This window comes from Ictidomys tridecemlineatus, chromosome 4 (assembly GCF_052094955.1).
Source record: "Ictidomys tridecemlineatus isolate mIctTri1 chromosome 4, mIctTri1.hap1, whole genome shotgun sequence".
In the NCBI taxonomy this organism is placed as follows: Eukaryota; Metazoa; Chordata; class Mammalia; order Rodentia; family Sciuridae; genus Ictidomys; species Ictidomys tridecemlineatus.
The window spans coordinates 13,543,221-13,567,496 of NC_135480.1; the positions used below are offsets into that span (position 1 = coordinate 13,543,221).

Consider the following 24,276-nt stretch of genomic DNA (forward strand, 5'->3'; position numbering starts at 1 on the left):
TCCTTTGGCTCATTCAGAGCTTTGGCTTGAATATTGTGAATTTTTACAATGTTTCATACATCTAATAGTTGTATATATAAACACTAATAATTTTTTTTTCTTTTGGCTACCAGGGATTGAACTTAGGGGTGCTCGGCCATTGAGCCACATCCCCAAGTTCTATTTTGTATTTTATTTAGAGACAGGGTCTCACTGAGTTGCTTAGTGCCTCGCTGTTGCTGAGGCTGGCTTTGAACTCACAATCCTCCTGCTTCAGCCTCCTAAGCCTCTGGTATTACAGATATGAGCTACTGTACCCAGGAACACTAATGAGTTTTTATTAGAGCATGTACATTTATTTCAGTTTTCTTTTTCAGAGAATATGGTAACAGTTATCTTGGTGGATTTCAGGGTTGTTGAGCGGATCAAATAAGGTATCAATAAGAAATATTATTGAAATCCATAAGGCTATACTCTTATTTTAAAGATAGACAGAAGGAGCAAAGATTAATAAGTGAGAGATAAGTCAGGTTTAGAAATCAGTTATAAAATACACTGAAATAGAGAGTTATACATTCTCACAAGACAAAACTAATTATAAGAAAGAGAGGACCTGACTTCAAGTTCTAATTATGACACTTAAGACTTATCTAGGTATTGGTGACACAATTTATTAACTATTTCATGGACTGATTAATGGATAAAGTGTAAATGAGGTCAGGTATTATCATGTAGTTCTGAGCAAGTGAGTAAAGGAAGATTCACTTTTTAAGTTTGTACTGAGAAATAACTATATGAGTTTAAAATGATATTCCTGATAAATATTATTTCAAAGTTTCAAATAATATTTCTGATAAATATTTATTTGACATGATATTCTCCTGATAAAGAGCTCGGACTTGGACTCAAAGTCTGACAGGACTTCCCACTTCATCTCACCTCTTCTACTTTCTACAGTCTTCAGAATGTATCTAAGCATCCAGAAGCTTTGGTTTTCATATCTGTGAATTGGGAATAATATTTCACTTGACTTGTGAAGAGTTACTGGGGTAAAGTGTCACAGTGTTCGGTTTGGTTGTGGAAATGGAGTAAATGATCAATAAATTATATCTGTAATAGCTGACGTCATAATTGATTATGGCTTCTATACATGGAAAATAACAAATTAAGGTAAAATTAAATTTTAGAGCAAAAAATAATACATTCTATTAATGGTACTGGCATAGTGGTGTACAAAGGGGAAGGTTTGAAGAAGACCTCAGGAAAGCTCTGAAACTTGTTCTTCTTTGAAAAATACATGAGATTTGGATACAGAGAAGAGAGTGTTTTGTCAGGAAGATTTGAATTTTGAGTTTGTCCTGAGAACTAACTATATGACATTTCAATCCATAAGAAAGTTTCCGGTGTGTGGAACAAAAGATAATACAAAGATCAACAGGTGCCTCAGAGAATCTTTGTAGCTCTTGTTTACTTTTCAGTAAACTAAAACAAGCTTGATGTTTTTGTCCTCCACAAAGATGTTGAATTAAAATATAAGATTTTATATGTAGAGAAGAAATTTGGTAAAAAATTTTGAAAATATTCCTAGTACTCTCCTGCTCCCAAATTTGAGAAATCTTTATTGGGAGTATTGATTCAAATGAGTACTTTTCTAAGGAATTAAGAGGGTACCTTGCCGGGCATAGTGGCACACACCTGTAATCCCAACAGGACCTAAGAAACTCAGAGAGACCCTGCCCTTAAATAAAATATAAAAAGGCCTGGGATGTGGCTCAGTGGTTAAATGTCCCTGGGTTCAATCCCTGGTACCAAAAAAAAAAAAAAAAAAAAAAAGGCACCTTAATTACTCTACTCTGAATAAGTCACTTCTAAATCAGGGAGAACTGATGCAGAACCTAAAAGTTGTACTAATGTAATGAAAGTAAAAAATGTTTATTTTCTAAGTGTCTTTAATTCTTGTACAAGAATTTCTACTGTCTTCTCTGTGTTGGAAAATGCATAGCAACTTGTACCATGAGATCATTTTAGACTAAGGACATACATTTAAGAGTCTTCCACTATCATATTACATTTTTCTTGACATAATGAAAATAACAAAAAGTCAGTAGAAGTAAAATTAATTCAGTTTCATATTAATTTTGCTAAATGCTACGGTCTGGTTGTTTCTGTTTCTCCACCAACCCCATTCATGTGTTGACAAGCGCTCTACAACAGAGCCACAATCCCTGCCCCCAAGTGTAGAAATTTTAAGCTCCAAATGGATGGAGGATAAGAGAGGTGGTTAAGCCATGAGAGAAGAGTCCTCATGGATAGGCCTAGTGCATTTATAGAGGAGACCCCAGAGAGATTGTGGGCTGCTTCCACTAAGTGAGACACAGTAAGAAAGTACCATCTCTACATAGGAAACAGGTCCCCAGCAGACATGAGTCTGCCAGACTCTTAGCCTTAAATTTCCCAGAATTAAGGACAGGGAAAAATAAATTTTTATACCTTATACTCGATCCAGTATATGATATATTTTTTTTTTTGGTAACACCCAGAAAGGGCCAAGACACTAGGCTATTCAAGTTTCAAGGATAGTTTTTATTTGTTTTACAAAGTTGGATGGCATTTGGACGTGCTCCAGTTAGTAATCTGATGATTTTATCAAAGTATTTTCTTTTTGGTATCTTAGTTCAGTGATTCATGAAGCTTGAAAATGATAATGGATTACCCGCAAAGTCCTTTCATGGACTACACTGTGAGCAGCTGTTAATGGACAGCTGCCTTCTGTTGTCAGGGCATGCTTCACACATGGGAACCAGGTGTTGCAAAACTGGGGACCTGCTGAGGGAGCTCAGCCCAGTCCTGCTTTCCTTGGTCATTCTGACTCTCCTCTCTCACTGCTACAGGGCAGCCTCATGAGGCCCAATGGAGAACACTACAGAGGTGACTGAGTTCATCCTGGTGGGGCTAACAGATGACCCAGAACTGCAGATCCCACTCTTCATCCTCTTCCTCCTCATCTACCTCAGCACCCTGGTTGGGAACCTGGGAATGACCGCACTGATCCTGCTGGACTCCCATCTCCACACTCCCATGTACTTTTTCCTCAGTAACCTGTCCCTGGTGGACTTTGGGTATTCTTCAGCTGTCACTCCCAAGGTCATGGTGGGTCTCCTCACAAGAGACAAAACCTTGTCCTACAATGCTTGTCTCACCCAGTTCTTCTTCTTTGTTGGCTTTATCATTACAGAAAGCTTCCTGTTGGCCGCCATGGCTTATGACCGCTATGTAGCCGTGTGTAGACCCCTGCGCTACACCACCACCATGACCACAGCTGCCTGTACTCGTCTGACTGTGGGCTCCTACGTCTGTGGTTTTCTGAATGCCTGCATCCACACTGGGAACATTTTCAGACTCTCTTTCTGCAGGGCCAATGTGATTGATCACTTTTTCTGTGACGGCCCCCCTCTCCTGGCTCTCTCATGCTCGGACACCTATGTCTGTCAGATGGTGATTTTCTTTGTGGTGGGTTTCAATGACCTCTTTTCCATCCTGGTCATCTCAGTCTCCTACCTGTTTATATCTGTCACCATCCTGAGGATGCGCTCATCTGAAGGACGCCAGAAGGCCTTTTCCACGTGTGGTTCCCACCTCACGGCAGTCACCATCTTCTACGGGTCAGGCATCTTCATGTACTTACAGCCCAGCTCCAGTCACTCCATGGGCACCGACAAAATGGCGTCTGTGTTCTACTCCATGGTCATCCCCATGCTCAACCCACTGGTCTACAGCCTGAGGAACAAGGAGGTCAAGAGTGCCTTCAAGAAGGCTGTGGGCAAGGCAAAATCTTCTGTAGGATTTATTTTTTAATTATATGGGATGCATAATAACATAGCTCTATGTATCTCAGATTATTCTATGTCTAAGTCCAATACTGGACTTCCTCTGTGATAGTTTATATGAACTATTTTTTAAACCTGTGTTTTTCATTCTCTCTTTTTTTTTATGTGATTCACTTTTTAAAACAAAACAGCATTTTAGATAGTAAAGTGTAGCGTATTCTGAAAATCATGTCTTCCTTCCCTGGAAGGAAAGGATTATTCTGGATTACTTATGTTAAAAGTCACCAATGACTTTAGCAGTTTTTCTAGATCACTTATGTTAATTCTGTCTTCCTTTGGTATGCTCACTGAAGTCTACTCAGCTGGCTTAGCGGATGGTATGGATTGGACCTGGAATATCCTTCAAAGTTTTATGCATTGAAGGCTTTGTCTCTAGTGTGGCAATGTTCAGAGGGGGCTATTTGGAAATGAGTAGATCATGAGGGTTCTGACCTCATCAATAGATTAATCAATTTAAGGGTCATAATCTGAAAGAACTATTGGGAGGTGTTCCAAGTGCACGAAGTGGATCTAGTAAAAGGGGGTGTCCCTGGGGATGTACTCTGGGGAATGTCTTGCCTTTAGTGCCTCTCTCTCCCTCTCTCTCTCCCTGGTTTCTGGTTATTAGGAGCTGAGCAGCCCTTCTCTGCCACTCTCTTCTGTCATAATGTTCTATCTCATCCCAGGTCCAAAGCAATGGAGCTGGCTGACCATGGATTGAAGATTCTGAAACTGTGAGCCAAAATAAATCTTTTGTCCTTTAATTTTTACGTCAGGTATTTTGGTCACAGTGTTGAAAAGCTGACTAATACAGAGATTCGCTGACAACTGTGTATGCTTTCTTAAATGCTTTACGCCATGAATTCTCTCATTCTTCTCTATACATATTGGAACATGTTCTCAATGATCCAGACGTTCAAGTTCATGATCTTCATTTCCTCTTGAGCCTAGCTTCAAAGTGGGTCCAAGAAGCCAACATTAAACCCCAGGCCTTTTTCTTGGAATGCCTTGGAATCTTTGAACATGCATGTGATTTTTATGACATATGAGATTTTCAAAGCCTTCTATGGAATTTAAAATTTCTCCAGAAATTTTATTTTAGATTTTTTCATCAGATTGTTATTTGCTCCAAGTGATATTTACATCTTTGGGAAATTGCAGTAGTATATAATTGCTACTCAAAACTTTGATATATGCCCAAGAATAAGGCTCTTTTTAATGAGTGAAAAGAGTCAAGTGAAATAAAGACAAACCAGAATTGGACTTTTCCTTTATTTTCCATATTTTGGTACATTTTAATGATACATCATAGTGGAATTTGTTGATACATATTCAGACATACACATGATATAAAAAATACAATTTGGTTAATATCATTCTGCTGGGTTTCTGTTCTCGTGACTAAAAGGCTCAGGGGTCACTCCAGTTGAACTGGGCTAACTGGGTGCATGAAATAACCACACAAGAGACACAAATACCTTTTTCTTTGGGGTCGCTGTGACGGCTCCTCTGACCTTAAGGGTCCTCAGAAAGAGAGAGATCGAGAGCACGTGCTGACCCCTTTTATTGAGGGAAGCTATTCAGATGAGGCAAGGGGTCAGGTTTCAGGGGGCTGAGTCTATCTTCATGATGTCCACTGTCATCAGGTTGACTGACACCTGGGTAGGCCACACCCAAGGGCACAGTAAGAGAAGGGGACACACACAAGGCACTTCCATGGAATATTCTATCCTAAACAGGGCAAGGGGTTAGATTACAAAGGAACAGGTGAGCATAGCTTCACCCACGGGGCTGTAGCAAGACACACCCATGCACGAGACACCAACCACATTTCTGTGACTGAGCGCCTCAGCACCCTGCCGGGGAGTGTGACTCAGTCATGTGTAAGGTTGGTCTCCCACATATTCCCCCTTTCTTAATATATATAAAAAGAATGTAACTGGGAAATTCTTTCAGTCACCTGACTCTTGGCCCAAGGTCATCACAATCTGCTATTGAAATACAAAAAGAATTAGTAGAAAACATATCATCTTCACAACACAATTAGTAGAAAACATCGTCTTCATTAACACAATCAACACGATAATCCGGATTGTTATTACTTTGCCAAACACTCACCAGAAGATTCTTAATCTTTTCCCAATTTTATTGGGACGCATTGTGTTTGGCCATAGTGAGAGACATTTTCATTGCCATGGCATTTAGGCCTCTCCATAAACCACAGAGCAAAGGGCTCACTCACATTATTTATTTGTCTCTCCATAGACCATAGAGCCAAGGGCTCACTCACATTATTCATTACATTATCTTCTAGAGCATCATTATTTAGTCTCATCTTTCTATCAGCACTTATCTGACCATGAAGGATCTTGGAAGTAATTTAAGTCAAACATTAAGAAAATCCATACATTGTAAGTTTTAAGACATAGCCACAAAGGCCACAATTGAAAAAGCAAGGAATAATGTTTAAAGTAGTCACTTCAGGGATTATGAGACCAGCAGTTTGCCTAGGTCTGGTTACTTGACATACACCTGTTTTAAAGCCTGAATATTAACTTCAGCATATTATAGCTCTGAAATATTAGCTGGCAGTAACTAATGATGCAATAAGTTATATTCTTACAGGCTACAGGGTATTTATCATTTTTTCTCTTAACCCTCACATTTAAGGAGTTAATTAGGTCTGTCAGTAATATAAATACTCTTGGAAAAATCTATTTTAATAATCTTCCCAACAATTGTCCATATAGGTAAATGTAGTCTTAGTCACTAAAGTCCATCCTAATTGGCTGGCTTGGGTATTTCATCTGCTGTCTAGCATACGTTTCTGTCACTGGTGTGGTCAATTTGTTGCTCGGCTACTTTGGCTACCTCAGTCACGGGAGCTGATGATAACTGGCTAATAACAAATTTAATGTAGACATCCAATAGCTCAATTTCTTTTTGGAATGCACACAAGTGTTATAAGGTTCAAGTGGGGCGTGCTCGTCAATCATAAGCAAGATAATATCCATAAGCCAATCATCTCCTGCCTAATGTAACCACACTGTGAGGAAACTTATAAGGCTACTCCAACATTTTCTCCTCTTTATTAAATTGATTGTCAAAGGAGAACCTTGCTGAGAAAAGAAAGGAAAAGGAAAGAGCATAGAAAAAAATGGGAACCAAGAAAGAGAAGCATCCAGACATGGCCCATTCCTGTAGCTGCAGTTGTCTCCTGCTGTGGTGAGCAGGCAGTCCCTGTTGACTAGGTCTCTGTCACTAGGGTTCTGATCTGAGCTGGACGTGGGGAGCAAAGCAGTCATGAGGCAGGAGACTTCTCTCAGAAGGGGTAAAGAATTAGGCCTTTGCATAGGTGTGTGTGGGGGTGAGATTCTGGGCCTCACCTCTGTTGGCCCCAAGTTTTTTCCTGATGGCCCCTCTGTGACTGTGCCTGTCTTAGGTTGTCCCTCCCTTGAAGAATCTTACTCGTCATTGACTAACCAGCCATTCTCCGGGGCCAAACAGGGTGATGTGGAGTGTGCAAGGCATTGTCTGAGAGGGCTCTCTGTCTCCTGATAGATAATGCCCCTGTGGCCTCCACGCCAGCATTTACCCTAGGATCAGCAAACTCAGGTTTCTTCTCCGTGGAGGGCCCAGCTCACAGCACTGGGCTGGCGAGGCTGCATTCAGGAAGGAAGGAGAAAGGTCATAGACAGACAAACAGTAATATTGTGACAAAGCCGAGAGACACAGATAGATGAAGAGGAGAGCAGTGAAAGACTCAGGGCATGATGCCTCATAGAGAACTGGCCCTTAGTTGGTGTTACTCACATCTGGTCCATAGCCGCCATCCATATGGATGCGGAACAATCCATTATTTCAACACTGTCTTTTTTCAAAAGATACTTCCAGACAGCCTGTTGACCATAGAATCAATATACAGGTATAACTGATCATTACAGTCAGGACAATTAATCTATTTTCATGGGTGGACTTTGCAGTCCACACTGCAAAACACATTAAAGGTGGACCTGGGAAATGGGTCCATACAAGTCTTTTCATAATTTTTATTTACCTGACAAGCTCCTGAAGCTGCATGGTTGTAAACTCTGTAGCTGGATACCTTTCTGAGCCATGTTTCTCAGTCATTATCATGATGACTGGTTTAAACTCTCCTTTGATATCTGATTTAACTCACTGAATCATGTTCAGTAACATTAAGACTCTCAATATTACAATTTAAGAAAAAAACTTTAAAATATTTGTAAAATCTAGTGTGCGTCTCTGGAGTCCTGTATTCCCCCCCCCCTTTTTTATTTAATAAAATTGAGTAAAGGCTTGGCATAAGTCATAGTATCATTAGTTTATATACTACCATTAGGTGATAGTATAACTATTTAAATGATAAGAATAGATTTATCTTTTATTATTATATTTTTTTAATATAGACTAGTCCATATATCCTAACAATTTAGAAAGAACCCTCAATCTCCTTTTGAGAGAATATCTCAAAATATCTCTATATTTTAGAATATTATCTTTTAAATAGGTATCTCTTAATTGCCTTTAAAAAATCTGATTAAGGTTATTTTTTAGTGTAGGAAGCACTATATAAATCTTAACATATTTTTATAGATAATAGGTCCAGTCAGAGAACTTACATAATATTAATGAATTTTTAAAGTTTGTAACCTTTATTGTTTAAAATTAACATATGACTTTAATTTGGAGAACTTTAGCCTTAATAAAATGTTTTTTTTATTTTTATAATTATCTAACAAACAGAATATGCAAAAATCAATAGTTTTTTGTGTCTTAGAATCAATCAAATATAGTCTTAAAGAACAATTGTCAAAATCAGGATCTAAGTTAGCAGTTTAATATATTTAGTGTTTAATTGAGGATATGAATTTATTTACCAAAATTAATCTTTGTTTTAAACAGCAAGAATCATTAGGCAATAAAGACCTTTCTTTAAGGAAATAAACTTAACATTTTAATAGGTATTATCATGTCAAAATATGGACAAAATCTTAGATCACATTAGTATAGTCAAATTAGGAAAATAGCCTAAAATATCCTTGAATTAATCAGTTAAAATTTTTATAGTCAGTCCAGTATATATAAATCTCTTTTTTAATTGTTTTAACTTTTTGCATCATCTGTTTAGATAATAATATTTTTTTTATTTAGGAAAATACTTTTATCATTGAAATCTAGAATATAAAGACCTTGTTTTATCCAAAGATGATTTTTTTTTTTTTTTTTTTAGGATCCAATGTGTGTTTTTTCTTTGTTGAAGCATCTTTTTCTTTTAGAATTTTTTTCTGGTTATACTTTGGAACAATTTCTGAAAACCTTAGAATCTATAAACAAATTATTGTACTTTGATAAGAAATATCAATGAAAATATAATTAAAATCCTTAGATAGTTTGTAGACAGAATTATATTTGTTTATCATCTTATGAGTTTGAACAATAACTTTGAGAATTAGAAACTACTTAAAGATTGTATTTTTACTTAAAAGTTAATTTATAGTAAATACATTTATCTCAAATATCTGTAATTAAAAGACTGTATCTGATAAATGTATGTATAAAACATATAAATTACGGGTTTTCTGTTGAAGAAAAACAATTAGAAAAATATATATTAACTAAACAATTAGACATGTGCTAATTATTTTATAGATTAACAAATATAGGTTATCTAAATATCTAAAAAATATATTAAGAATAAGAATATAAATTATAATTGTATTAACTTTATGTAACCACGTGGTCTTAAATACTTGGATCCATTTTAATTTATTTTTACTTAGGAGTGCACTCTTTTATGTGACGTCACTTGATGTAACTGAAATAAGATCCTTGTATATATATATATATATTTATTTCTTATAGTCAGGAATGAAAATAAGGATTTTTTGGTCATCACAGGAACATTGCCAGCTTTGTTCCTGTGTCGAGCAAATGCATCCCCATAACATCAAAAATTAAAGTTAAATACAAACAAGCATGTTTGATATCTCTCATCAATAGAACATTATTTAGTAACACAACTATAAAGAAAAGTCAGATTATTTAACTCAGAACTAACTTAAATTTAGGGCTGCAACGTAGAAACTTGTAGAATTTGTAAGGGTCCGGCTAAACATCGGAGTAAGAGACCACAAGAGACTGTCTTATGCAACAGCAGAAGGGTGGGTTTATTTGGAGACCAGCATGCTGGGGCTCCCTCTATAGCAAAGAGAGATAGAGCCCTGAGAACAGCTTGAGCAGAGCTTATATACTTTTCTTGGAGAGGGCAGGGAGGGAAGTTCATTGATGGGTCAGGGCGAGTGAGGGAGTGCATCCTGCAGTTTGGCAGTTGGGGACAGCACATTCTGGGAACAAGATTAGCAAACAGTTCACAGTTGGGGACAACACATCCTGGGAACAAGATTTCAACAGTGTTTTGTTAAGCATATAGAAAAACAGAGTGACAAGTACCTATTTTATTAACCTTTCATTCCCCACTTCGTCTTCTGGCTACTTTTAATCATAAAAGTGATCATTGGGGGGTGTCACATTCTGTGTCTGCTAGTGGGGTATATTGTTGTCTGATTACCATAAGTTTGACTTGTCCAATTTTGGGCTTGGAGAAAGGAAACTACACGGTTGAGCAAATAGGGTCCTAGAGTTAGCAACAATATAAAAATTATTAAAGGACCGGCCAGGGCTGATAAAAGCGTAGTTAACCAGGGGGACTGTGTGAACCAAGACTCATACCACCCTTTTTGGGCCTCTCTCTCTTATTGACGCTCTTTAAGGTGTCTTTTTAATTTATTTATAGATTTTTTTTTTATAACTTTAGTATGGTCGGCATAAAAACAACATTTTTTTTCTTAATGCAGCACAAAGGCCCTCTTCTCTCATGAAGAGGAGGTTCAACCCTCGCCTGTTCTGTAAAACAACTTCAGAGAGAGAGGTTAAAGATTCCTGCAAAGCTGTGATGGAGGTTTCTAATATTTTAAAGTTTTGGTCCATTGCTGTTTTTAATTGGGTCATTTGTTGTGTCCTATGGACCAGGGCAGTGGTCCCTGTGCCCACCCCTGCAGCAATTCCCATTCCTAATAAGATGGCTAAAGTGAGGGATACAGGTTCCCAGAGGAACCGGGTTGTATGTCCCCCTATTTGGTCTTTAAATGAACCTGCGTCATGATAGAGCACTCTGGGAAACATCTGCACCATTACATAATTAATCACATCTGTTGACCATTTTATGAAAACATAAATAATGTTTAAGTATATAGAATTATACTGTTGTAGGGACGGACAAGGCAAGGCACCTAAGATAGCACTGAAGACAGGGAAACAGTTCTATTTGGTTGCAACCGGATTTAGAGGGCATTGTTTTTGTTGTAATCAATTAATCCCTTGAACCCCAAGTTTAGGTAGTTTTAGAATTTTGTACTCAGCATGTAAGGGAAGGGGCTTAGAAGTTTACAGTCTGCAGAAGTTTACAAAAAGCAGTTTTTGTTTCTGTTTTTTTTTTTTTTTTTTTTCCTGTTCTGGGCAAGTTAACTTTTCAAGGACACCTGGGAAGGGGAGAACTTCTTTTTTTTTTTTTCCTTGACAGCTGTTACCATGGAGCCCAGTTGATAACTTTTTTATCTTAGGAATGTAGCCATCTCTGTGAAGCCCCAGATCAAGGCCAGAGGCCTTGTTCACAGATTTTGTGAAAAACTAGTAAGGGGGTGTCTAGCTTAGGAGTGATGATTTTTTCAGCCAGTGGCCAAGTAGAACAGGGCAACATGAAAAGAGGAAGTTTATCTATACTGAACTCTTTTATAGGGACTCTTTTGCTGAAAGTCCTAAAGTCAGCTATAGTGAAGACTTCTGGAGAAGGTCAGTTAAGACTTTTTTGTGGGCCTGGTATAGAGGGGGAGGACAGGGAAGGCGGTGCTGAGAGCAGCTCCGTGGATCTGAGAATGAGGAAGGAGAGATGTAAAAGAATAATGGAAAAGGGGTTTGGGATTTTTTTAGCAATAAAAACTTGAGTAGTAGAACAGGTAGAGCAGAGGGGAAGACTGGAGTGAGTATCCCAAAAAGCCTGTGAGGGACTTTAAATTTTTAGTAACCTGTTTTTAGTAATGATAAAGTAACTTTAAAGGCCATTTTTATTACATTTTGGATAGTCCTGGTGGGACCCTGTGTGGGCACTGACAGGAGAAGAGAGGAGTGAATGGGTGGAGAGATACCCCAGTACCTGTTACTTCAGCAAGGGGCAATGGTCTGAGAACTGGCGGAGGTTTGGGTTCCATCAGGTAGCCCCTGTATGTTTACATCCTTATGACTTACAGAAGAAGTCTGTTTTTCCCCCATATAGCTTTGATTGTTTGTGGCTTTGATAGTTTGCCGAGCAAACATAGTAATATAGGTTAGCCAACCTGCATCTGGCTCTCGTGTCCCTACATCCATAATGTTTGTTTTTATTATCTATGATATGGAAGGGATTTAATGGAATTTTAGTGGGATCCTCTTCATCAGGGATACCCAATAGAAAAGATCTATAGCCAATTGACAAATGTCTGGGTGGAGAGATGGCCATCAGGTCCTTAAGGGGGCTGTATGCAAGATAGACCATACTTCCTGTTCAGTAGGATTTATGATCAGCCATTGTTGTAGAATGGGCTGATGAGGGTTAGGACTACTGGTGGTCAAGGGGAGAATCTATAGCCTTATCCACACGGTGAATACGCAATTTAAGAGGGTTACCAGTCTTTTCCAATTCCCAGCCAGAGTCTGGATAGGGCGCAGGCTTGATATGAGAGGCATGGATCCAGGAAGTGATTCTGTTTACCTTTACCACTGTAGGTGTTATAAGTAGCACCTGGTATGGTCCTTTCCAGCGGGGTTCTAGGGATGACACCTGATGTCGTCTTATATAGATGAAGTTTCCTACTTGATATCGGTGTGGAGTTCCTTTGTCCCCAGGTTGGTAGGCAGTGGCCAGCTGTTTCCACAGGTATCACTGGGTTTTTTCAAGAGCTTTAAGTCTGTTAAGCAAGGGGGTGTGGAAGGGATTGTTAGGTCCTAGAGTTGGGGTTAGGTTCCTTACTGGAGGAGGGGCACAATAGAGAATTTTATAGGGGGTGAGGTTACACAAAGAAACAGAGGGAGTATATTTTTGCACAAAACAGTGCATAAAGCAGGAGCATAGTCCAATCTTTTATGCTGGTCTCCAAGCTTAATTTTGTCAAGGTCTCTTTAATGGTTTTATTTATTTTTTTTTACCTGTCCTGAGCTTTGGGGTCTATAAGCATAATGTAATTTCCAATTAATCCCCAGGGTCCTGGTTAACCCCTGACTTACCTGGGCCACGAATGCCGGTCCATTATCAGACCCTATTACCTTAGGCAGGCCGTATCTTGGAAAAATATCTTTCAGGATCTTCTTGACTACCATTTGTGCCATTTCTTTTTTTGTGGGGAAGGCTTCAATTCATCCTGAAAATGTATCTACAAAGATTAGGAGATATTTAAGTCCATACCTTGCTGGCTTAATTTCAGTAAAGTCCATTTTCCAAAATTGTCCTGGTCTGGTCCCTTGAAGGCACCTTCCTACAGGGAGCTTGGAAGGGTAAGCATTAACCAATCGATAGACCTGACAGGCTTTTGTTACCTGTTCAGCTATTTCCTTTTGTTGTGAGCTGGTTAGTGGAAAATTCTGTTCTTGATCTTTTAGGAATGTTTGCAATTTTTTTTGAACTAAGGTGAGTGAGTTGATGTACATTTTTAATGTAGTGTCGGGCTTTCTGAAATTGCAGGCTGGACTCAGTAAAGTCGAGGAGTTCAGTGTCAGTGTCCTTATGTTCTCCCGGTGTGGAAAGTGTTAACATGGTTACTCTGTTTAGGGCTGCCAATTTAGCCTCTTTATTTGCCCTCTTGTTAGATGGGGGTGGTATCTGCACAACGTTTTGTTTTCTGGGCTCAGTGAGCCATTGTTTATCGCCCCTAAGGGAATAGTTCAGGAAGATTACTTCTTGTTGGAAAATTTGGGCCTTTTTGGCAGAAGCTCGGATAATAGTGCTTGGGTCCTAGATTCACAGTTTTCCTTGGTATCAGCTGTCAGTAGCAGGTCATCCATATATTGAAGCAGGGTGACTTCGGGGTGCATAGTTCTGAAGTTGTTGAGATCTCTTTGGAGGGCTTCATCAAAGAGAGTGGGGGAGTTTTTGAACCCCTATGGGAGTCTGGTCCAAGTTAGTTGACCAGACGTTCTGGTTTCTGGGTCTACCCACTCGAAAGCAAACAGCAACTATCTTTATGCAGAGGCAAGCAAAAGAAAGCATCTTTTAAGTCTAGGACAGTATACCATTTTTGATCAGGGTTTAGGGTGCTAAGCAGATTGTACGGGTTAGGTACTGTGGAGTGAATGTCCTACACTCTGTTGTTGGTCTCTCTTAGGTCTTGAATGGGGCAATAGTCCCCAGTTTCTGCCTTTTTTACTGGTAGCAGGGGAGTGTTCCAGGCTGATTGACAGGGCCTTAGGACCCCCAAGGCCAGATATTTCTGAATATGGGGCCTTATCCCATCTTTAGCTTCTTTGCTCAGAGGATATTGTTTAATATTAATTGGGGAGGCTGAGGTTTTTAACTCCACCATTATTGGAGGTTGTTTTATGGCTAGGCCTAATTTAGCAGTTTCTGCCCAGGCATCTGGGTAATCTGTTATCCATTTCTGGGATAGCTTGCCTGTTTGATCAGTTTTGGGGGTGTGTGAAGAGTTGATGTTCATCTTTTACTGATATAGTTAAAGCCATGACTATAAAAGTTTTTACTGAAGGATTTAGAAATTTCATTTGGGGGCCTTCAGGGTTAAAAGTTATTCTGGCCTGGAGTTTGGTGAGCAGATTTTTGCCCATCAATGGGGTTGGGCATTCTGGGATCACTAGGAAGGAGTGATGGACTTTTCCTTTTCCCAGGTCCATGGTCCTCTTAGTTGTCCAAGCCCGATATTTACTGCCGTTAGCCCCTGAATTAGAGACTTTTTAGTTGATAGAGGGCCCAGTGGGGCCTTAAGGGCTGAGTATACTGCCCCTGTATCCATTTCAAAGTTTACTGGGGTCCCCTCCATTTTAAAAGTTACCCTGAGCTCGGGGAGGGGATCCAAGCCCCGACTTTCGTAGTCATCCTCCAGAGTTAGAATGGCTGGTTGGCGTGGCTATTTCTTTTAGGGCACTCTTTGGCCCAGTGTCCTTTTTTTCTACAGTAGGCACATTGATCTGAAGCCAGAGGTGGCTTTTGGCATGGGCCCAGGTATTTCTTTCTGTCTCCCTGTCTCTTAATTTCTGACCTATTTTTTGTTGTGACCAGGACCTTAGTCAATGCCTCAGTCTGTCTTTTGCTTCTTTCATCCTCCCCTTGCTCCCTTTCTTTCTCCCTCCTTTGTTCCTTCTCTTCCTTAGTTTCTCTCTTATAGTATACCTTCTCAGCTTCTCTGACTAAATCTCTCAAAGTCATATCTTGTAATCCATCTAAGCGTTGTAACTTTTTTTTTTTTAATATCCAGGGCAGCTTTCCCAATAAAGGCATCAGAAGTCCTGTCTGAGTGACTGTGGAAGAACCAATCGGAAGCCCGTGAAAGTGTGGGAGGTGGGACCAGGAAGCCCCCTCTTCCTGCCAGGCATCCGTGGTTACCATGGTGACGCAAACAACATGGAGTCCGCTGCCCATTGTCTGGCAAAAGTTCCCCAAGTTTTCCTAGCCAATTGCATTTTGTTTAATTTTGTTTGAATTTCCCCCACCTGGCCAAGATCCTACTGCGGTGGCAGCTTGCTTTGTCTCTGTGACCTGGGGTTGCAGCCTGTGTACTCCTGCATCCTGCACTTTTTTCTGTGGCACGTGGGTACTCCAAAAGTTTTTTAGCGGCAGACACCAGCATTACCATCAGATCTTAAGCTAGTCTGTGTTCACATTTAGGTCAAGTCATTCAAGGGTTAAAAGCACTGCTGGCTGCAGGGGCTAGGACCCCATAGAGAGCAGCAAGCAGCAGCGGCTAAAGTCTCATGTCCCCAGCGGCTGAGTCACAGCCATTCTAATTCATAGGACAATCATGTAGCAAAAAAGGTCAGTATATACTTTCTGAGTATTGACAAAAACAATAGAAAATTGAAATTTATTTCTCTCCAGGTATACATCACAACATTTTCTCTCCCTTTTTCTCACTCTCCTAGCACAAACTTCTACAATATAAAGGCCAAAAAAATATTTTTTTTAAAGCATTTACAAAAACAATTTTTAAAAAATTTCACAAAAGCGCTCTTTCCATGGAGAGGACTCAACAACCTAGCCCATCAATCATCTTAATAACTATATTTATTTAGAGTCTCTACAATTATACCCCAATATTAAAAATTTTAACGTCACAGATTTTCCTTTTGTCTAATTCACTTACTTTCTACAATTCTGCCCCAAATACTCTGCAATCCTAAACATGCTTAACTTCTGGAGAGGATTACCAAACTCACTAACTTTCTTTAATATTTAAATTGGAGTTCCCTTAGGAGCCAGCATTTGTCGCGCTTTTGTCCCAGAGGCTTAAAGACTCAGACCTTTCAGCCCACGTTGGACGCCAATTGCCGGGTTTCTGTTCTCCTAACTAAAAGGCTCAGGGGTCACTCCAGTTAAACTGGGCTGCTCGAAATAACCACACAAGAGACACAAATACCTTTTTCTTTGGGGTCGCTGTGACGGCTCCTCTGACCTTAGTGTTTCCCCTTTCCCACCCTCCCCCTGGTCCTTTCATTTACTCTACTGGTGTCTCCCGTTTTCTTATCCTTCCCACATCTCTCTCCCCTTATTCCTCTCTGGCTTCCATATATGAGAGAAAAGATACAATTATTGACTTTCTGAGTAAGGGGGACTTTTTGGAGAGCTGCTAGGTAGATAAAATAGAGATGTTTTTCTGGGGGTGGGGCATTTTAGGAGGCTCCTAACCCATTTTTCTCACTTCAGTGTCTTGTAGGCTGATTTTTGTTTTCAGTTATCATGGTTCCAATTCTGTTAGCTTTCAAGGATCCTGCAGAGCTGGAGAATAGGGCAAACTAAGCCACATAGGGTAAGATGGTGGTCAACTAAGGTCCTACAACATTCGTCTCACCACGGAAACATAAATTTTAACAGCGATTCACCATGGCATTACCTTCTCAAGTGCTAAGGAAATCAAATGAGAGACCACAAAACCTGGTTTTAGAAAAATAACACCAAGAAAAGACACATTGAAGGACGTCAGGAAGAAAAGAGTCCCTTGTATTCACCCTTTTTCAACTCCAAGCAAAGCAGACTAGAAGAGCTATTACCTGCTTGGAGGAGGGGGAGGGAGTTAAATCCAGGCCTTAAGTTTGAAACTAATATCAGGACCTAGACAGTGAAACACAGTAGCAGGCAGAGCCCCATGGCCCCTGCCTTCAGGCCAGTGCCAGTGGATCAAGCCTCTGGACCTACATGAGCTAGACCATTAAAGGATTGCCTTCATGCATCCTGTAATCTCATCATAGTATAGAGCAAGACTCCTTCTGCTTGGGGTGGGACAGAGGCACAGGCAAAAGACCCTACGGTGCCAGATCAGTGTGAGAACATGATGCTAGGTGAATCCTGGTGGTCCCTGTGTCCAGGTCAATGATTGGAGCCTCTGGACCCACCCTGGTGCAGATGGAGACCATGTTCCTGGTTAAATTGACTGATAGCTGGTTTTGGCAGTTGTGGGTCGTGACTAGATGACAGCAACATGCAGGCCATAGAAAGATGGGCTTAATCCAGCCCTTGTGCTGCATTGGTCTCCGTGTACCTTGAGCTTCATGTGTGACCTAGAATTGCAGTTGTTGTAGTTTGGATCTGGGATGTTCCCCAAAGGCTCTCATGTTGAAAACTTGATCCCAAATGCAACGAAATTCAAAGGTGGGGCTTTTGGACCATGAGGGTTCTGAACTCATCAATGGATTAATCCATTTAATGAATTAATTTCTTAACAAATGGTGAAATGGTGGTGAAAACTGTAGGTAGATGCACATGATTGTAGAAAGCAGGTCACTTGCAGCCTGACTTTTGGCATATTCTATCCCTTCCCTTCCCCATCCTGACCAACCACACAGCTTTCCTCAGCCATTTCCTTCTGCCATAATAGTCTGCCTCACCTGAGGTTCAAAGTAATGGAAATAGCCAACCATGGTCCAAAACTTATAAAGCAATGAACTGAAATTGGTCTTTCTTCTATGAAGTTGTTTTTTTTCAAGTGTTTATCACAGTGACAATAGACCAACTAACACAAAACTGGTACTGAGAAATGGGGTCATTGCTGTTATTAACCTGAGAAGTGTTTGGAACTACTTTACAGGAGAAGTTTGGAAAGTTTTGAAGATGAAGGATGAAGAATTCTTAGAATGTTGCAAGTGAAGTTTCAGATAGGAGTGGGTGCGCTCCTGGGAAATGGACTTGAGACCACACATATCATATTTTGGCAAAGAATTTGTTGACATTTTGTCAATATTCTGACAGTTTGTTTTTGGTCAAATTAAAGGTGATGAACTAATTAATCTGGCAGAGGAAATTTCAAGGAAGCGCAGCATCTAGGAGTCGTGTGGTAGTCTTTATACAGGTTTACTGATAATCATGATCAAAAAGCAGAATAGAAAGATTGAAAAACTTTCAGTTTGGCCAGAAAATCAGATGTAAAATTGGGGCCAAGAAAGTTATTGCGGAAGAAACCAGAGCCATTACAGAAACTAAGTACTTTGCACAGAAACAATATAGGAAAGATAATGCCTTCAGGGCATCTCAGGAGTCATCCAGACCCCACTTGGATCATAGGTATAAATGTGAAAAACTTGTTTGAAAGCCTTTGCTTAGAGAAGAGACCCCAGGGTACTCTCCTCCCCTAGGGGTACCTAGGAAGTTGTTTACTCAGGATTCAGTGCACCATGCTCAGTCATCCAGGCACTCAGATGTCCCTGAAGCTGTGCTCCAAGAGAATCAACAACTGCTCCTGCTGGTGGTAGATCTTGGCTTCATTCATGTGGTTCTTATTTTTGTAGGCTTGAAGAATGTAAGAGTCACTGGGTCATGAAGGCTTCCAGTGAGATTTCAAAGGAAGACCTGGAAGACCAGGCAACGTGCCCCAGGGTCAGAATTCTTGAGGGTAACCTCTGAAAGGGTGATGTATGAGGCAATGAGTGAAGCTGAAGGTGCAATGGAGACACTAGGAATTTAGAGATGTCAGGAATGTGGAATGTCTGCCAAAGAAGGATTTAGGCAGTGAGCAGAGCCAGCCCAATAGAGAAGCTATGTGGGCTGTTACTGGAAAGGTTATAGAGGTGAGGTACTCCAGCCCTTTTGAGTCCACATCCTGCCACCATGTATCCCTGATGCCTGACATGGAACTATAGGACTTAATGTTTTGTTTGCTAAATTTTTGTCTTACTTTGGACCCACCCCTTTTTTCTATGCCCCTGTTCCTCCATTTTGGAATGGGAATGTTTACTCTGTGCTATTGTATGTTGGAAGTATGTAACTCACTTTTTGATTTTTACAGGGTTCATAGCTAAGACTTTGCCTTGAGTTTTAGTGGAGACTTTGGGCTTGGACTTTTGAGACATGCTAGAGCTGCTAAGATTATGGGACTCTTGAAGAGAGACTGAATGCATTTTGCATTGTGCGATGGGCATGAGTTTTTGGTGGTCAGGGGCAGAATGATGTTATTTTGATAGGAAATATTCTCCAACATTTCATGTTTTGAAAGCTTGGTCTTCAATGCAGCAACATTCAGAGGTGGAACTTTTAGCCAATGATAGGATCTAATTTCATGAGTGGATTGATCCATTTGATGAATTAATTATTTGAATGATCTGTAGGGAAGTGGTGGAAACCCTCAACATAGGAGCATGTTTAGAGAATTAGGTCACCTGGGGCAAGCAAGCCCTTGAAGACTATATCTTTGTCTTCCTATTTCTCACTCTGCTTCCTGTTGTCATGAGCTGAGCTTTCTTCTGTCATGCCCTTCCGGGGATGTCTTGCCTCACCTCAGGCCCAAAGCAATGGGTATTGCCAAACATTGATCATAACTTCTGAGACCATGAGCCAAAATAAATCTTTCATCCTGAGAGTTGTTTTTTTTCTTCTTCTTATATAGTTGTCACAGCAATGAAAAGTTAACTGCCTCAACACTGTTGGTGGCCATGGGACTGATTGTCCACCCCATTCTTTCCATCCTCAGGCAGTGCAATATGAAGAGAGTAATTACTTTGATGAAGAAGAATTATTTACATGTTAAATCATTATATAGGAGACTGGGACTTCTTCCTGCATGGCAATGCCCAGGGTCAGGCAGAATCTCACCTCAGCAGAACTCAGGATGGTGACTATGGCCAGAGTGTATGGACTTACTTTGGCCCAAGGTGAAGGACAGAGATAAATTCCCTTTTTAGGTATTCTTAGAATTCATTCTGAGCAACATATGAACTGTGGATTTGCTATACCTTTGAACTTGGATTTGGTATACCTTCTGTTGCTGAAACAGTAACAATACACCAACTATAGACTCATGGTAAAATTTTACTTAGGGCACCATCTAGTGCTGAAGTAGTAGAAGTGACTATAGGCTCAGAAAATAAACTGTTCAGGATTTCTGGAAGCATAGTAACAAAGCCAGATTACAAAGTCTGGAACAGGTTGCACGGTCTGATATAGATGTTGCACATCAATAAAAATTAAGAACTTTCAGGGAATCATGAATTTCATCTAATAAATATAAGTTGATATTAAGTTGATAGAAATTTATCCTGTAATAACCAACATGTGAAAATGCAAAATAGTTATTTTAAGAAAACTTAGCAAGCTATAAGAAGACTGAGAAATGACTGTATACTCTGTAATTTCACTGAGAGATTGAAGTAATTAGAAAAAAATCAAACAAATCCTTGAGCTGAAAAGCATACGAAAAAGGGAGAAGAAAAGTAAAAAGAGGAATCACAATAAATATATAAAACAAGTAACAAGTAACAAGATGTTAAATATGAACATATTAATTTTTGATAATCACCTTAAATGTAAATGAATCAAATTCTCCAAATAAAATATATACAGTGGCTTAATGGGTAAAAATAAAAACCTAACTATATGTTGTTTTTGAAAAACTCATTCCATCTCTCAGGATAAGCATAGACTGAAAGTGAACTGACAGAAAAAGACACTTCATACAAATGGAATCCAAAAGAAAGCAGGAGTAGTCATACTTATTTCAGATAAAATAGACTTAAAATCCAAAGCAGTAAAAAGAGAGAAGGAAGATCATTATGTGATGATAAATGTGTTAATTTAACAAGGGGGAAAAAGTAGTTATAAATATATACTCATCAAATATCAAAGCTCCTGAATATATAAAACAAAATTTTGTAGACCTAAAGGAAGATCTAGAACACAATAAAATAATATTAAGAGACTTTAACACTCTACTTTCAGCAATGGACAGATTATCCAGACATAAAATCAAAGAGCAGAATTAAACTGCACTCTAGACCAACTGGACTGAGGAGACATCCACTGAACACTCCATCCCAAACTGCACAATATGCATTCTTCTCAACAGTGCATGGAGACTCCTCTAGAATATAGCATACAGTAGCTCACAAAGCAAGTCTCAACAAGTTTTTAAAAAGCAAAATCATCCACAATGCAATAAACCCAGATATTAACAAGAAACTTTGGGAACTATACAAATACTCCTGAACAGCCAATGGATCAAGAAGAAACTTAAAAATTTCTTGATAGAAAGGAAAATGGAAACACCACCTCCCTCAACCTATGCAGTACAATAAGAGGGAAGTGTATAGCCCCGAATGATGTCAAATTAACTATCATTGATGTCAAATTAACTATCTGTGTATGTTTTGAACAAATTTCTCCATCTGTAGGTGTGCGCTACATGAAAATATGCGTTCCCAGTGCTTATATGTACTCACGAGTGTCCACGCACATGTGGAAGTTTGGATAAGCAAGTTTAGTGTAAAGATTTTAAATAATAATTTTGTGTTGCTGTGTGATTCTTTCTAACCTATTATTTGGGGCCTCATATTTTTAAAAAATAAATTAGAAATAGGTGGGATGGATAAGCAGGTATTTTTTCCATACATTTGAGGTCGATGATTCAGTGTTATTACAGATGCTACACAACTAAATTATGAGTCCCATAGAAGATTTTGCCTTGCCCACAGCCTTCTTGAAGGCACTCTTGACCTCTTTGTTCCTCAGGCTGTAGACCAGTGGGTTGAGCATGGGGATGACCATGGAGTAGAACACAGACGCCATTTTGTCGGTGCCCATGGAGTGACTGGAGCTGGGCTGTAAGTACATGAAGATGCCTGACCCGTAGAAGATGGTGACTGCCGTGAGGTGGGAACCACACGTGGAAAAGGCCTTCTGGCGTCCTTCAGATGAGCGCATCCTCAGGATGGTGACAGATATAAACAGGTAGGAGACTGAGATGACCAGGATGGAAAAGAGGTCATTGAAACCCACCACAAAGAAAATCACCATCTGACAGACATAGGTGTCCGAGCATGAGAGAGCCAGGAGAGGAGGGGCGTCACAGAAAAAGTGATCAACCACATTGGCCCTGCAGAAAGAGAGTCTGAAAATGTTCCCAGTGTGGATGCAGGCATTCAGAAAACCACAGACGTAGGAGCCCACGGTCAGACGAGTACAGGCAGCTGTGGTCATGGTGGTGGTGTAGCGCAGGGGTCTACACACGGCTGCATAGCGGTCATAAGCCATGGCGGCCAACAGGAAGCTTTCTGTAGTGATAAAGCCAACAAAGAAGAAGAACTGGGTGAGACAAGCATTGTAGGACATGGTTTTGTCTCTTGTGAGGAGACCCACCATGACCTTGGGAGTGACAGCTGAAGAATACCCAAAGTCCACCAAGGACAGGTTACTGAGGAAAAAGTACATGGGAGTGTGGAGATGGGAGTCCAGCAGGATCAGCGCGGTCATTCCCAGGTTCCCAACCAGGGTGCTGAGGTAGATGAGGAGGAAGAGGATGAAGAGTGGGATCTGCAGTTCTGGGTCATCTGTTAGCCCCACCAGGATGAACTCAGTCACCTCTGTAGTGTTCTCCATTGGGTCTCATGAGGCTGCCCTGTAGCAGTGAGAGAGGAGAGTCAGAATGACCAAGGAAAGCAGGACTATGCTGAGCTCCCTCAGCAGGTCCCCTCTGTGCCTGACTTCAGAATTTCAACAACTGGTTCCCAGGAGTCCTGGTCTGAAGCTTGCCATGACAACAGAAGGCAGCTGTCCATTAACAGCTGATCACACAGTGTCCTTCATGAAAGAATTTTGCAGATGATATATTGCCGTTTCTTGGCTTCATGGATGACTGCACTAAGTAAGGTACCAGAAAGAAAAGACTTTTCTAAGATCATCAGATGACTGGAAATGGTCCAACTCTTTATGCAAAGTTTCCAAAATAAATTCAAATTATTTGTTTCACTAAAGTATAATAACTAGTTTCTCAGTCTATTCAGGTTGATTTAACAAAATACCATGAAATATTCTATTTGTTTTCCTGCTTCTTTATTTTGTTTTTCTTTGTTTGTGGTTCTGGACATCACACCAGGGACTGGTACATGCTAGGCAAATTCTCCACCACTATGGTGACTTTTCTCTTTGTCCTCATATGGAGGAGGAGGATAGCTAGCTCTCGGAGGTCTCTTAACGAGGGATCGCCAATCTCAATCACAAAAGCTCTCCGATCCAATCATAAGAGTTCTTCTCTCAGTACTTAATCTAAGGATCCCACATTGAGATATCATTAGCTTGGGGGTTAGCTGTTCAACATATGAATTTTGGCATTTAGTAATAGTACTTTGGCACTTTGTAAAATTAATGTGATTTCACTCTGACTTACTTTTTTTTTTTTTTCAGTAGAGCATTTTATGAGCCTGAAAGATAGTTAAGTGAACATCCTTCACCTAGAATAATCTCATGGTATAGTATGGGACATAGGATATGTAATTTATGTCCAGGAATAATGACATTTATAAAATAAAGAGTTATTCACTTTGTCCCTTTAAGCAGTTTTTAACATTCACATGCAGATATTCTTGATCTTGAGCCTTACACATAGCTCCAGATCCGGGACATAGAAGTTGGGATTAACTGTGAATTAAGCGCTTGTAGAGAAGACATACTGAGCATTTGCTATGTTCTTATCACCAAATAGAGGCTGTAACACTATACCTCACATAACCTTCATCATCATGTGCAATATTATGTCCATTCCATGGATACTGAAGCTGAAATTGACTGACATTTAGTTACATGCTAAGAGCTGAAGGAAACAGCAGGGGTGAGATTTGAAGCCAAGTTACTCTGATCTAAATCCTTAACTCTTTATAATGAAGGAATATTCTTAAT

At 39.8% G+C, this 24,276-nt stretch overlaps 3 protein-coding genes across 4 annotated transcripts in view; 2 read left to right on the forward strand and 1 right to left on the reverse strand.

The window, feature by feature from the left end:
- The first annotated feature begins 2,889 nt into the window (after window positions 1–2,889).
- On the forward strand, window positions 2,890–3,834 carry LOC101962412 (olfactory receptor 5B12). The gene has a single exon (XM_005331566.3). It carries the CDS (start codon window positions 2,890–2,892, stop codon window positions 3,832–3,834), a length of 945 nt encoding a protein of 314 aa, XP_005331623.2.
- Window positions 3,835–11,534: 7,700 nt separating this feature from the next.
- Window positions 11,535–24,276, forward strand: part of LOC101968648 (olfactory receptor 5B2) — a 28,983-nt gene continuing 16,241 nt past the window's right edge. The window contains exon 1 of one of the 2 annotated variants that reach the window (XM_078045980.1): window positions 11,535–11,717. The gene's annotated coding sequence lies outside the window, so the exon portion shown is untranslated. Of the gene's footprint in view, window positions 11,718–22,222; window positions 22,333–24,276 lie in introns of those variants that run through there. The other variant, XM_078045981.1, reaches the window with a different exon arrangement.
- On the reverse strand, window positions 22,036–22,980 carry LOC101968349 (olfactory receptor 5B12). The gene has a single exon (XM_005331660.3). The coding sequence runs from the start codon at window positions 22,978–22,980 to the stop codon at window positions 22,036–22,038; it is 945 nt and encodes a 314-aa protein (XP_005331717.2).